The 15,159-nt window shown below is 33.8% G+C and overlaps 1 protein-coding gene across 19 annotated transcripts in view; it reads right to left on the reverse strand.

Moving 5' to 3' along the window:
* The window catches only part of LIPJ (lipase family member J), a 44,521-nt gene that overhangs the window by 3,436 nt on the left and 25,926 nt on the right, over positions 1–15,159 (reverse strand). For 6 of the 19 annotated variants that reach the window (XM_002718495.6, XM_089314814.1, XM_051823342.3 and 3 more), the window contains 3 exons: positions 13,879–14,015; positions 12,729–12,875; positions 5,576–5,647 (listed from right to left, as the gene is read on the reverse strand). In XM_002718495.6, the coding sequence (XP_002718541.4) occupies positions 5,576–5,647; positions 12,729–12,875; positions 13,879–14,015 (356 nt within the window). The remainder of the gene's footprint in view (positions 1–5,575; positions 5,648–12,728; positions 12,876–13,878; positions 14,016–15,159) is intronic. The other 13 variants (XM_051823329.3, XM_089314816.1, XM_089314809.1 and 10 more) reach the window with 5 other exon arrangements.

A 15,159-nucleotide genomic window follows, 5' to 3' on the forward strand; every position in this document is an offset into this window, starting at 1 on the left:
TAAATAATATCAAACTCCCTGTGTCTTGCCAGAACTCTTGAACAACATCTTTATTCTCTTTGTAGCAAAATTCCACAGGAAAGTCCCCATCATCTCCAATTCCTCTCACAGTAGTCTTTCAATTATAGTAAAATACACATACAATTTACCATTTAACCATTTAAAGTCTACAATTCAATGACATTTGTTTACAACACTGTTCATCTATCATCACCTAAATTCATTCTAGTTTGTCTTATATCTCCATCTGAAGATATGCTTCTAGCCAATTATTTAGAGATGTCTCCCCAGCTCTGAATAAAAAGGCATTACATTAGTAGGTTAAAATCAACGATGGTAGAAAAATTTCCATCACAGAAATAAGCAATTACTACGACAGAAACAGGCAAGTGCTTTTTCTCTCCAAAGATAACTTTTTCTCTCACAAAGAGAACCAATTATTAAACATAGTTACTGACACACTTCTATCAAAACCTTGACACTGATTGTTGTCTTTAGTCCTTGTTTATACTCCTGTGGAACTGTGGTCTTTCTACTTTTTACTTGTTGAATATTATGGTTAACAGTGCATTAAGCCTGTGATTATGGAGTAGATTGAAATTATATTTTTGTAAACATTAAAGAAAAAATAAAGGAAGGAAATACGAGGATTGAGGGGGGATGAGAAAAAGAGAGGGAAATATGGACATTTTCTTAGAATTGCATATATGAAATACTTGAAGTATATTTTCTTTATACTAATAAAAAATTAAATTTTAAAATTTTGACTAATGCTAAGGAATCTATCAATGACTTGACACAATTGTTCATTCCCTCATTCTTGAGAGCTTTTCTTCACTTAGCTTCTAGAATACCTTAATTTCTTGATCTTCATTTTTCACTTAATGCTCCCTTTCAGTTAACTTGGTCAATTTAGCTTCTGCTACTTGACCTCCTAATTTTTCATGCCTTAGCATTAACTTTTTGCTCATCCTCTCCTATCTATCCTCACTCGATTTGTATACTCCCCTAGTCTCTTGGTTTTATGTGTTACTTAATATTCAAAATATTTACCTTCTTTTGTAAGTCTGTACTAAATTATAGGCTCTAATTTCAGACAAAAATGTTACTTAAATTCATCTCTTAGATGTCTAAAACATAACATCTCCAAAACAGAACATTTTATCTGTCCTCCAAAATTATCAAATTTCCCTATGTTCTTTAATGGAATTTCATCTTTTCATTGCTTAGATAAATAACTTTAGTATCATCTAAAACTCCTCTTCTCTCTCTCATCTTGCATAGAATCCATCACTGAATTTTGTTGTTTCCATATTCAGGATATACACATGCACATTCAGAACCAGCACTGTTACCACCTCTAACGCTAACAGAACAGTCTATGTCACAATTATTTATTGTTTGAATTACTGCGATAATTTCCTAAATCACTGTTTCCACCTTGTCCCACTACATTCTATTCAATACAGCAGGCAAAGTGTTCCATTAAAAGTACAAATCATATAATGTTACTTCCCTGATCAAAAACTTGCAGTGTATACTCACTTCAGTCAGATTGAATACCAAAGTTCTAATAATGGACTATTGATGCCTTTCATTATTTTTTTTCTGCTTCCTTTGCTCCATTTTCCAACCAAATTCCCTTTTTTTTAAATTTTGATATGAAGGAGTTACGGGGAGAGGAGAGGGAGGAGAAGCACACAGGGTGTTGTGATGGGGAGGGAAAGAGAGAGAGAGAGAGAGAGAGAGAGAAACTTCCATCTACTGGTTCACTCTCAAAACGGCTGCATGGCTACGGCAGGACCAAGCCCAGTCAGGAGCCTGGAACTCCATTCAAGTCTCAGGCATGGATGGCAGGCGCCCAAGTTCTTGGGTCATCTTCCACTGCTCTCCCAGGCATATTAGCATGGAGCTGGATCAGAAGTTGAGCAGCCAGGAATCAAAGTGGTGCTCATATGAGATACCTGCATTGAATGTGGAGGCGTAACCTGCTGCCCTACAAGGCCAGCCCCACTCATTTCTCTCTTACCTACATCAGCTACATTTACTTTGGTGTCTCTAAGAAAATCCCCTGAATAATAGAAACCCCAGAAATTAACCTATGTGTCTATAACTAGCTAGTTTTCAACAAATGAGCTAAATTCATTCCCTGGAGAAAAAGACAGGCTCTTCAATAGATGATATTGTATTTCCACATGCAGAAGTTTGAAATAAGCCTCCTATCTTATACCCTATACAAAAAAAATCAACTCAAAATGGATCAAGAACCTAAACTTAAGACCTAAAATCATAAAATTACTAGAGGAAAACATAGGGAAAATGCAGTAAGACATGGGTCTAGGTGAAGACTTCTTGGGTAAGACCCTAAAAGCAAAAAAAAAAAAAAAAAAAAAAACACAGAAAATGTGATTACATTAAGCTACAAAGCTTGTGTACAACAATGGAAACAATTAACAAAGTGAAGTGACAATAAACAGAATGGGAGAAAATATTTGCAAACTATGCATCCAATAAAGGATTAATATCCAGAATATACAAGGAGCTGAAGAAACTCAACAACAACAAAACAAACAATCCAGTTAAGAAATGGAAAAAAGACATAAACAAACATTTTTCCAAACGATGAAAGACAAGTGGCCAACAGACACATGAAAAAAATACCCATTTTTAAAGAAATTCAAATATAAACCACAATAACATTATCACCTCACTTAAGTTATAATGATTACTATCCCAAAATCAAAAAATAACAAATGCTTGCGAGGATATGGAGAAAAGTGTTCCCTAATACATTGTTGATGTGAATGCAAATTAAAACAAGCATTATGTAAAACAGTATGGAGATTCCTTCAAAAATTATAGATGATAATTCATAAAATGCAATTATCCTACTCCCGGGAATATATTTCAGAAGTAGTAAAATCAGCATATGAAAAAATTACCTGCATTCCATGTTTATAGCAACTCAGTTCACTATATATAGCACACATATGGTATCAACCTAGATGTCCATCAGGATAAAGAAAATGTGGCATATATAACAGGATGGAAGATTATTCAGACATAAAAAAAGAATGAACCTGACTTTCAAAACAAATTGGATGAAACTGGAGATCATTATGCTATGTTAAACACGCCAAACTCAGAAAGAAAAATATCACAGCTTATTTGTAGAAGTTAATATATAGAGGGTATAAAATGTGGATGTCCTATATTTGAACCACAGTTATAAGTATTATTTACTGGATCATACTATGTGTATGACCATATACCCTTCTTTCCCACATGATGATTATCATGAATCTTTCACTTTGTGATGTTCATATCTCCTTTTCAGGAAAACATAATTCATCTGATGTGAATGTATGCAACAAAATGTTAAAAACTGTTAAATTTTAAAGCAAAAAAACCTAAATTCATAAACTTATTTTAACATAAGAAGTCTCCTGTATAAGGTTTTCGCTTCGCTATTCTGTTTGGACTGCTCACTCCCAACACTGTGGTCTAAATGTTTGTATTTCCCTGAAACACAAATGCTGAAATCTTAACCCAAAGGTAATGGTGTTAGAAGGTAGGGTCTTTTAAGAGGTAATGAGATAAGAGAGTGTAGCACTTATAAATAGGCTTTGTGACCTTTTAAAATAGATCCAAGGAAACTCTTGTTCCTTTCATCATGTGAGGGCACATCTAACAGTTGCCACTGCTGAATCAAAACATAGGCTCTCACCAGACATTGAATATCCTGGGGCCTTGATTTTGTATGATTCTGTATGATTTACAGTGTACAGAACTGTAAGAAAAAAACTGTATGCTACCAAAGTATGGTATTCTGTTCGAGCAGCCTCAATGGATTGAGGAAGCAAAAGTACACACTGCTAAGTTCCTTAGCACCTACCTCCTTCAGACCTTTTCTCAAATATCACCATCTCCCCAAGGTCTAAACAAACCCATGTATTCAAAAAATAACAATCTTGGGGCTGGCACTGTGGTATAGCAGGTAAAGCCAGCACCTGCAGTGCCAGCATTCCATATGGGCACTTGTTCAAGTCCAGGCTGCTCCACTTCTGATCCAGCTCCCTGCTAATTTGCTTGGGAGACCCGGAAGAAGCTCCCATGTGGAGATCTAGAAGAAGCTTCAAGCTCCTGGCTTTGGATTGGCCCAGCTCCAGCCATTTTGGCCATTTGGTGAGTGAATCAGCAGATGGAATACCCCCTTTCTCTCTCTCTCCCCCTCCTTCCCTCTCTCTCTCTCTCTCTCCCGGCCCCCTCTCTCCCTCCCTCCTTTCCTCCTTCCCTCCCTCCCTGCCTCTGCCTCTCTGTAACTGTGCCTTTCAAATAAACAAATAAATCTTAAAAAAAAAAAACCTATACTTCTCAGCCTTCTTAATCCCTTTTTCATACTTTATCCTCACTCCATTTTCACAGAGCTTCTTTGCCTTATGGAATTTTTAATAATTTATTTATTGCTATGTTTATTATTTATCCTTTGTATATCTACTAGTAGGATGTAAGCATAGAGAATACAGGGTCTTTCTCTTGTTCACAGTATATCTCATAAGGATAAACCAGTGCAGAACACAAGGAAGGTACTGAATAAATATTGCCACAATTGATGAATAAATACAAAGGCTGCTCCAATTTTCCTGGATTTGCCATCACCAGAGATAAACTAAACCTAAAGATAAGCTATGATAAAGATTTTAATAATATGTAACAAAATAATCACTTTACAAATTTAAACACTTTATAAATGAGAAAGCTTTATCCAACAATACTTCAAATTTATCTAGGGTTTATTAACTTCAAAGAACATTCATAAACATCACACTGTTTAATTCTCAAATATTTTTGTTAGTTATGTAGGAGAATTATTATTAATTCCATTTAAAAATTGAGGAAACTGATTCAGAAAGGTTAAGTGAGCTGTTCAACGCCACAATTCCAATAAGGTTCAAAGAAAGAATTTATTATTTGGTCTTTTGATTTAAGCAAAGTGCTCTTTCTACTCTGTTATCCAGGCTTTCAACATTAAGATAACTTTCACACTAAATTTTTCTTTTTATCAATATCATTCATTGAACAAATATTAGTTGAGTATCTACAATATGCCAACAATTGTTGGCCTTAGAAATACAAACATTAATATGGTTCTCCAGGAGTGAACAATTTAACAAAGAAAGTGTATAGCCTAGAGACATTTCTTAATCTTTTGCTTTTCTCTCAAGGGTTTCAACTAGGCATCAGGAAAACTGTGTCCTAGTATTTTTTTTTAAAGGAAAAGCTTAGAAACTTTGGGCAAGCCAAGTGGAGAGCATGGATTATGTGAACCCTATTCTAACATATCCTCTTTTGTGAAACAGATATTTATATTTCTCTAATCATTGCTTAGTGTTAGAGGTTTGAATAGATTATGACATTAATACATTTTCTAAACTATAGAGAATTATGCAAATAAACAATAATTTCAGTTTATCCTCCCAAATTTACTATTCTATGGCAATTACATCATCCAGAGAATGATGAGGTGAACCATGAGTAGTGTAAATTAAATTGTATTGTAATGTAACAGATATACCTGACTCCAGTGGACCATGTTTTGAACAGATGTTCCTGCAGGGTTCTGTGAAAAATACACATCCAAACGACTCTGAGGAGTTTTAAAAAAGCATTTTATACTTAGTTCAATAAGAGAAAACATAATCTTTGATATTTAATGAAGGAAATTATTTCAAGGAAATTTACAATTAATTTTAATATTAAAACAAATATATTAATTAAACACATACGTATATTTATTAAATTAAAAAATTTACATTAAATTAAACAAACTTTCCATTAATGTTGAAGCTGTGATTAGATTTCTAAGTTATTTGGTCCATCATCTTCCTTCCTAACAAGACACTGTAATTGATTAACAACACACACACATACATATGTACACACATACACAACCACTCAAATACACATTTGTCAAACACAGCATTTGTCAAACACAACATTAAATATATGGCAAGTCAGAAAGATATTAGCAGGAAAAACAGAACAGAAAAACAAAAACTCTAAAATATGAAGGAAGTACTAAATCTACTTTGTCCTTAAGGTTATTAGCCAATCCCAGAGAATTCAAATTTTCATTTTGATAGCTTCATAAGATGAGAAAAACAAAAATCAAAGCTCAGGACGTGACAAAGTTTGTATCCTTAAAAAGGAAAAACTTTCCATGATAAACTTGGGTCCCAAAATTTATAGTAAGCATAGAAAGCTGAGGCAGAAGTATAAGAACTCTCATGTCAACCTGTAATTTAAATTTGTATTGCCTAGTTAGTCCCTAAGAACCTCAATCGGTGAACCACACACATCAGTGAACTCAGGTACCTTGGAAAAGCAAATATTCATATCCAGAAGAAATAGAAAAGGCATGTCTATTTATTCAATTTATTAGTAAAAATATTTTTTCAGAATCAATAAACCCCACACGATCAAAGAAAAGCAAGTACATAAGACTATGTACCAAATAAGAACCATCAAAAAAGAAAAAAATTATAAAACAAACATTTTAGATGCTAATAGATGTATAGTATAAAATAACTATATAAGTTTATGAAAATTGAAAGGCAATCACCATGGGCTATAACATGGAGAGAAGAACATAAGAACAGAACCTTACATTCATCCCAACATTCACCTTAAGGGCATTTTTCAAAGTAGTGCAGAAATGGCACTAAAGTAAAGCAGAAAATGGCAGTCTTTTCAAGTAATTGCTAAGATGTAACAAAGAACATTTCTTGAAAAAGTCACAGAAGTTAAAAGGGAAGATAAAATGGAATTATTAAAAAATATTTCAGAGTGGGCATCTGGCATAGCAGTCAAGAAACTATTTGGGATGTCTGAATTCCATGCTAGAGTGCCTTGGTTCCAGTTCTGACTCCACTCGTGATACAAGCTTCCAGCTGATTTATACTCTGGGAGGCAGCAGAAGACAGCTTAAGTAGATGAGTCCCTATCACTAATGTCAGATACCTGGATAGAGTTCTAGGCTCCTGGCTCTGGCCTGGTGCAGACCTGGTTATTGTGAGCATTTAGGGGGAATAAATAAGCTTTCTCTCTGTCTCTCTCTCTCTGTCTCTCTAACCTTTCAAATAAATAAAATATAATTTAAAAACAATTAAAACATATTTCATTAACACAAAAGAAAAAGTAAGAAATAATAAGAAAACTACATGGAGCAAATAAAAAGCAGATAGAGAAATGGCAATCATAAATATAATCATAGTAGAAAATATATAAAATAAATTTACTAAATATTCCAATTAAAAGAAAAATTATCATAATAGATAAAAATACTATGACCACAATATCTGAAGGCTTAAAAAACAAACTTTAAAATATTTACAAGGAACAAAACCAAAAAACTTGTAAATATTGATCCATCAGATTGAAAAAATTAAAACTACAAATAAAAACAAAATAATGAAAAGTTTAAGTCTTCATGAATGTATACATATCAGAAACAAATGAAGAGAAAATGATTGAGGTCAGAAAAAAATCACTCAGCTAATTGTCTCAAACAACTCAACAGGAAGTAAACAACCCATTACAAAGTGTCCAAAAGATTTTAAATAGACATTTCTCAAAAGAAGACATCCATATGGCCAACAAATACAAATAAGTGTTCAACATCACTAGTAACTAGGCAAATTCAAATTAAAACCACAGTGAGATACTATCTCACACCAATGGAAATAATAATCATCAAAAAGATGAAACATAGAAATGTGAGTGACGATGTGGAGAAAAGGGAATCCTTTCAATGCTGTTGATAGGAATGTAAATTGGTAGTCATCATGGCACTAGGGAAATTCCTCAAAAAATGAAAAAATGAAACTAGCATATGATCCAGGATTTCCACTACTGAATATATGTCCAAGGAAAATGAAATCTGTCTTTCAAGATAGCTGCACTCCCATGATCATTGTAGCATTATTCACAATAGCCAAGACCTAGAATGAACCCAACCATTCATGAACATACATGAATAAAAAATGCGGTATAAATCTGTGTATACAAGTACAATTGGAGGTTACTGAGCAATAGAAAGGAAGCAAGTCTTCATTTAACAGTATGGATGAACTTGGAAGGCATTATAGTAAAGGAAATACGTTGAATCTAGAAAGATAAAATAGCATAGGATCACTTACATGTGGAATCTGAAAAAAAAAAAACCCAAAAATAACAAAGGTGAAATCATAAAAACAGAATAGAATGGTGGTTGCCTGGCTAAGTGGTAGAAGTGAGGAGATGGCAAAGGTTATAAACTCTAAGTCAAAGGGGTGGGTAAGTTTTGAGGGTCTAATGTATGGTGACCATAGTTAATAATAGTATTTTGGGATCTGAGTTGTAGTGCAGCAGGTTAAGCCTCCACTTGCATCATGGGCATCATGGGAAGGCAGTGGAAGATCACTCTAGCACTTGGGCCTCTGCCACCCACCCGTGAGACCAGATGGCTCCTGGCTTCTGTCTGGTCAAGACCTGGCTGTTGTGCCCATATGGGGAGTGACCCACCAAATATAAGATCTTTCTGTCTTTCCCTCTCTCTCTGACATTCTGCTTGTAAATATTTCAAATATACTATCTTGTATTCTTGAAATTTGCTAAAAGAATATATCTGAAGCATGCTCACACACACACAAAAAGGGTAACTATGTGAGCTGATATGTATGATTGTGGCATTCATTTCACAATGAATATGTATGTTAAATCATTATGCTGTACATTTCAAAACCATATAATTTTATATTTACTTCTGTTTCAAATTTATCAGAAAAGTAAGAATCCATTCCTTTAAAGGAATCCAAATCATAGCAACATTCCTTTGCTTACTGTACTCATAGTCTGAGTCTCATTTATCTTTGTGATATTAAGTTTTATGTAAACCATCATCAAATAATCATAACAACTGAGTAAAGCAAAACATCTGGGTTGTTTCATGATCTATTTTTCAAGTGATATTGTGAGAATTTTTACTGCCTGTGTCCTTTGTATCATGACTTAACTTTTAATTTATTCTTTGTTGTTTTCTGATGCCTAAGGGATATTTGTTTGAATTCATTCATTGCGTTTTTACAAACTACAAATTCTCTTTTTGTTTTAAAAGTGGCTTCTGGAAAGAAGTTCCAAGACATACCCTACTTTCTCCATATATTTGACAGACTCAAGATGATCTATTCAAGATTAACTATACTGTTACTCTTACTGTTCCCAAAAACTCTATGTAGCAAAGTTTTCCACTTTTAACTTTCTAACAAAAGTTGTAATACGATATAACCATATTACAACCTACAGCACTATCAAGTTCAGTCCCCAAAGGGAGGCCCACAAATTTGAAGGCTAGAAAGTCAGATTATAAGCATTTCTAGCAATGCACAGAGAAGCAGTTCTCAGAGACACCACCACCAAATTACAAAGAATTATAGCATTGGCCAAATGCACTATCCAAAATACAGAATGAATAGATAAGGTAAGCAAAAATAAAGATTATGTTTATGATTCTTTCAAGCAATTCATACTGTCTAACACTAAATGGAAAGAAAAATGTGAAAAAGAGGTGTATGAAAATAGTTCTTTATATACTATCAAATGACCCAACATATGGGTCCTAGGAGTTCCTGAAGGCATGGAAAGAGAGAATGGATTAGAAGGCCTTTTTAGTGAAATAATTATAGGAAATGTCTCTAATTTGGAGAAGAAAGGAATATCCAAGTATAGGAAGCACATAGGACTCCTAATAGACATGACCAGAAAAAATTTTCACCATGACACATTGTAGTTAAACTTTCCACAGTAAAACATAAAGAAAGGATTTGAAAATGTGCATGAGAGATATGCCAGATTACTTTCAGAGGATCTCCAATCAGACTCGCAGCTGACTTCCCATCAGAAACCCTGAAGGCTAGGAGAGAATGACGAGATATATTCCAAGTCTTAAGAGAAAAAAAAAAAACAGTCGATCCAGAATACTATACTCTGCAAAACTCTCATTTATGAATGAAGGTGAAATTAAAGACCTTCCATAACAAACAGAAATTGAAAGAATTTGTCACCATTCATCCAGCCTTATAAAAGATGCTTAAGGATCAAACAGAAACACAGAAACATGTTCATTGCTATGAAAGAAAGGCAGAAAATCTCCTAGTAAAAGTACGAAAAAAATCCAAGGTAAAAAAATAGGAATATTTATGGAAAAATGGTAGGGCCAAGTCATTACTTATCGATAGTCACCTTGAATGTGAATGGCTTCAACTCCCCAGTTAAAAGAGACAGACTGGCTGAATGGATTAAAAACAAAACCTATCTATTTGCTGCCTAAAACAAATATATCTCACCAACAGAGATATATGACCACTGAAAGTGAAAGGATGGAAAGAGATATTCCATGCTAACAGAAACCAAAAAAGAGCTGGTGTAACCATCCTCATATCAGACAAAATAGATTTTAACACAGACTATTAAAAGAGACAAAGAAGGGTACTATGTAATTATTAAGAGATCAGTTCAACAGGAAGATGTGACTATAATTAATAAAAATATATGCACCTAATTATAGGGCAATCTACATAAGTGAAAGTGACACTTTTGAGATTTGATGACTTTGAACAGCCCTTGTCTCCACTGCTGAGGAGCAGTTTTTTTTTTTTTTTATACTATTTTTTGAACTCTTTACTTAGTATGGAGTTAATCTTATGTGCATAAAGTTAGTTGAAAATAGATCTTAGTAAAAAATAAGAAATAGAATAGGAGAGAGAGGAGGAAGAAGGCTGAGAATATGGGTTGCAGTGCAGGTATGTGGGAAGAAGCACTATGTTCCTAAAGTTATACTTATGAAATGCATGAAATTTGTATACCTTAAATAAAATATTTCTGGGGAAAATAAGAAAGTAGTCCTTTTTGCCTTCTATAGCAAGAGGCACAATGCTCATGTCTTTATGGACAAATAAGGTGAGCATTGAGTTCATTTCTCATATTGTAAAAAATTCTATAATATTTATGTAATTGCCTTTATAGCCCTCTGACAACTAAGTAAGGTCATGAACTTGAATAAAATTAACATGTCCTTGCAACATAAAAAAGTGCTTGAGAATTAGGAGAATGTATTCTTTATGGAATGTTTAAACTGGTTGCCACTGAAAGTTCTTTTTAATTATTATTTATATAAAGAGAACAGATTTCATATATTTCATACATACAATTCTGAGAAGTTCTTAAAAGGCCCATGTTCAAGAACTCATCAGCAGCACAAATGCACAATTGCTTCTGTTAAATCTGCAGTTTAAATTTAATGTCATGAAAACATATTAAATGAATACCTACATCTTTTTTTTTTTTTTTTTTGACAGGCAGAGTGGACAGTGAGAGACACAGACAGAGAGAAAGGTCTTCCTTTGCCATTGGTTCACCCTCCAATGGCCGCCGCGGCCGGCGCACCGTGCTGATCCGATGGCAGGAGCCAGGTACTTATCCTGGTCTCCCATGAGGTGCAGGGCCCAAGCACTTGGGCCATCCTCCACAGCACTCCCTGGCCACAGCAGAGAGCTGGCCTGGAAGAGGGGCAACCAGGACAGAATCCAGTGCCCTGACTGGGACTAGAACCCGGTGTGCCAGCGCCGCAGGCAAAGGATTAGCCTAGTGAGCCGTGGCACTGGCCACCTACATCTTTTTTAAGTAAATGTTTTTAGTGACAGAGTGGGGGGAGGGAGGGAGAGAGGGAGGGATAGATAGATAGCTCTCTCTCTCTCTGTGTATATATATATATATGTATATATATGTACATATATATATTCCATGCTAACAGAAACCAAAAAGGAGCTGGTGTAACCATTCTAATATCAGACATATACATATATACACATATGATGTATACACATATGTATATATACATATATGATATACACATCACATATATGATATATGTATATGAATATACATGTATGTCTGATACATACACATATATGTATGTGCATATATGTGTGTATGTATTGTACGTGTGTGTGTGTATATATATATACACACAGAGAGAGGGGGAGAGAGAGAGAGATCTTCTATTCACTGGTTCACTCCCCAAATGGCCATGATGCTAGGAGCTGGGACAAGTTAAAGCCAAGAGCCAGGAACTCCACCTGAGTCTCCCAAATGGGTGGCAGGGGTCCAAGAATTAGGGAATGCCTACATCTCTAAGAGAATGTACACAGTCAATCCAAAATGTCTTCTAATAGTATGAGCACAACCATTTTCCACTTCAAGAGGATTGATGAGTGCTAGATGCTTAAACATAATCGGAGACACTTATTCTATTTATGAAGGATCAACAAAGAAAGGAAGGAGTGTTAGGACTCAGGGTATAGGAGGAGTTATGGTACACAAGTGAACAGAAGAAGACCTAAATATAAGGAATCTCAGGAACCTAGTACCCAATAGAAAAAGCTAATAAAGACACCCATCACAGAATATGCACTCTAGTCTTTACAAAAGCAAAACGCATATGGAAGTGAAATAATCCTAGCATGTTAATGCAAATTAGATGTACAAATTAGTCATAAAATCAAATAGGCTTAGATTCTAACTACTATATGTGGATAGATCACACAATGACACAGAAAGCATAATGTAAGCACTAGTAAGAGATACATTCCAAAGACTAGCAAAAGTTCATTTTGAATACAACTTGTTCTCACCATATTTAAGTTCTCCTGGTCATATCCATATATCATAAACAAGTTACCAACACAAATCTTATTAAAAATCGGTAGTGGACACAGCTTTGAACCAACAAATTTGTTAAATGAGGTTTTAGGTAAGAAGTCTTCATCACCAGAAAAAGCCTGCAAAATAAATTTACTTTATCCATATTTGGAAGATCACAAAAATTAAATAACAAGTCATAGAGTGGAGTGGGCATTTTGCCTACTGGTTAAGACACTCATGTGGGTTGGTACCTGGCTCTGGCTACCTTCTACTGTAGACCCTGTGGGGGGAGCGGTTATGGCTCAAGTAATTGGGTTCCTGTTGCCTATACAGGAATCTTGAATTACATTTCTGGCTCCCAGCCTCAGACCAGCTCAGTTCCATCTGATGCAGGCATTTGATGAGTAAATTATTTTAAATTTCTTAAATCTTTCTCTCTCTTCTTCTCTCTCCACATCCCCTATACACACTCACACACACCCTCTCTTTAAAATACTTTTTAAATTGACATGGTAAGTTTACTATGTATATAGCCAAATGAATTCTCCCATAGAGTTTAACATGTTTGAGTTAAGAAAAATTCTTTAAAGCAGAGTATAGAAATGATTTGACCACTATATATCCTCTCATGATGAGGTATCTAAAAGTACAAAGAGCAAAGCTCTATTCCTTTGTAGATATCACCCTTATATGTGGGAGCTAAAAAAGAAAAAGGAAATGCCAGTGTGTATCATTTTTGCTGTAAATACACTGTTTTGTCAAGCTGTTTAAAATATTTGTCAGATTGATAGGATTTATATAATACTATAATTTTAATGATTTTGTGGCTATTTTATAATTTACTTTATATGAGTAAAGTTGAATACCTTTTCATTTGATTATTGTTTATAGCCCTTGCTTATCTTCCTGCTTGACTGGACTTGTTTACTTATTATTTGTTGAATTCTTTATTTAGTGGCGACATTAAGCATTTTACTATAATGTAAATTAAAAACATGTGGTCTCAACAAAACAAATAACATATAAAATCTTAAATTCATACATGTGGCTATGCAAATAGAGTCAAGGCTTCTTTCCTGGAAAGCACAGATTAACTGTTATTTTGGGTTATCAATAACCAAAAAGAAAGGTCAAACTCACCTTGATTATTGACTTCAACTTGTATGCCATTTTAAGTAAAGGACATTTTGTGTGTTTAATAGAAAAAACAGGTGCTAAGGCAAAAAATATTTTTATTCTTTCAGCTATCTTTGGGAAGGTGGAAAATGCTATGAAAGCTGAAAGAAAATAAGATATGAATCAGTAATCTACTTTAAAACCATTCTTAACATGTAAAAAATATCATAACAGAGAATAAGTGTAAGTTTGAAATACATAGTTTCTAAACAATTATTCACTCATTTCTTAATTCAATTATCAAATATTTTCAGTCACCCAGTATGTGACATTATATTGATCATGATATAGTGACAATAATTTGGATTACAAAATGGTTTAGAACATAAATGATGTTAATTTAGTAATAAATCAGACCTATAACACCATAGCTTAAAAATCAGGCATAATAATGAATATTTATGTAACTGGCAATGGTGAAAATGAGGTGAAATTTTCAGATAGGCAAAATTTACACTTTAGGTCAGGGACTCAATAAATACAAAATAGCCTTAATATTACTTTGCATACATTTTAAAACTCCTTGCCTTATCTCCTTCATGGAAGGTAGTAAAATTGGGTTTATTTTATTGATTATTTGGAGTCATTAATATGAAAATAGTCATCTTTCCTCTTCTTGCCACCTTATCTAGTTACATATCTCTTTCTAACTGCTCATTTTTCTTTTTTGCTTGTTCTGAAAAGCCAAGTACCCAAATATAATATATATCTGCATTAATGATCTCTGGCACATCATTATTTTGTAATTATTCAATTTTTGGAAATTCTAGGTTCCAGATAATCAACTGGTGATAATTTGGACTAAAACATACATATAGTTAGTAAATATCAGTGGAAAAAAATCTATGGAAAATGGAACTAAATTGTTACTCAACTTGCTTTCTCTATAGGAATTGGATTAGTCTTATAAGAAAATTATACTCTTCATTGTATTATTAATATTACCTTCTATTGTGAGATGGCTTTTTCTACCTTCAAAGTAGAATAAGAGTAAAGGGGTTTATAGAACAATGTAAGAGGATTATTTTAGGTTTTAGAGCATTTATTTCTGAAAGTGAAGTTGTAATACATTCTGAGGATAGAAAACTTCTTTTCTAGTCATCTTCAAATATAGGAAGGCATTTCAAAGTTTGATCTAAATGCAAAAACTAGCATTTTCAAGTATTTTCTATAATACTCTATACTACATTTTAAAGCAAACATAATATAAAACTTCTATTTGCGGATCTCACTTTTGTTTTTACC

This window comes from Oryctolagus cuniculus, chromosome 15 (genome assembly GCF_051225735.1).
Source record: "Oryctolagus cuniculus isolate XC-2025 breed Fujian yellow rabbit chromosome 15, ASM5122573v1, whole genome shotgun sequence".
Classification (NCBI taxonomy): Eukaryota; Metazoa; Chordata; class Mammalia; order Lagomorpha; family Leporidae; genus Oryctolagus; species Oryctolagus cuniculus.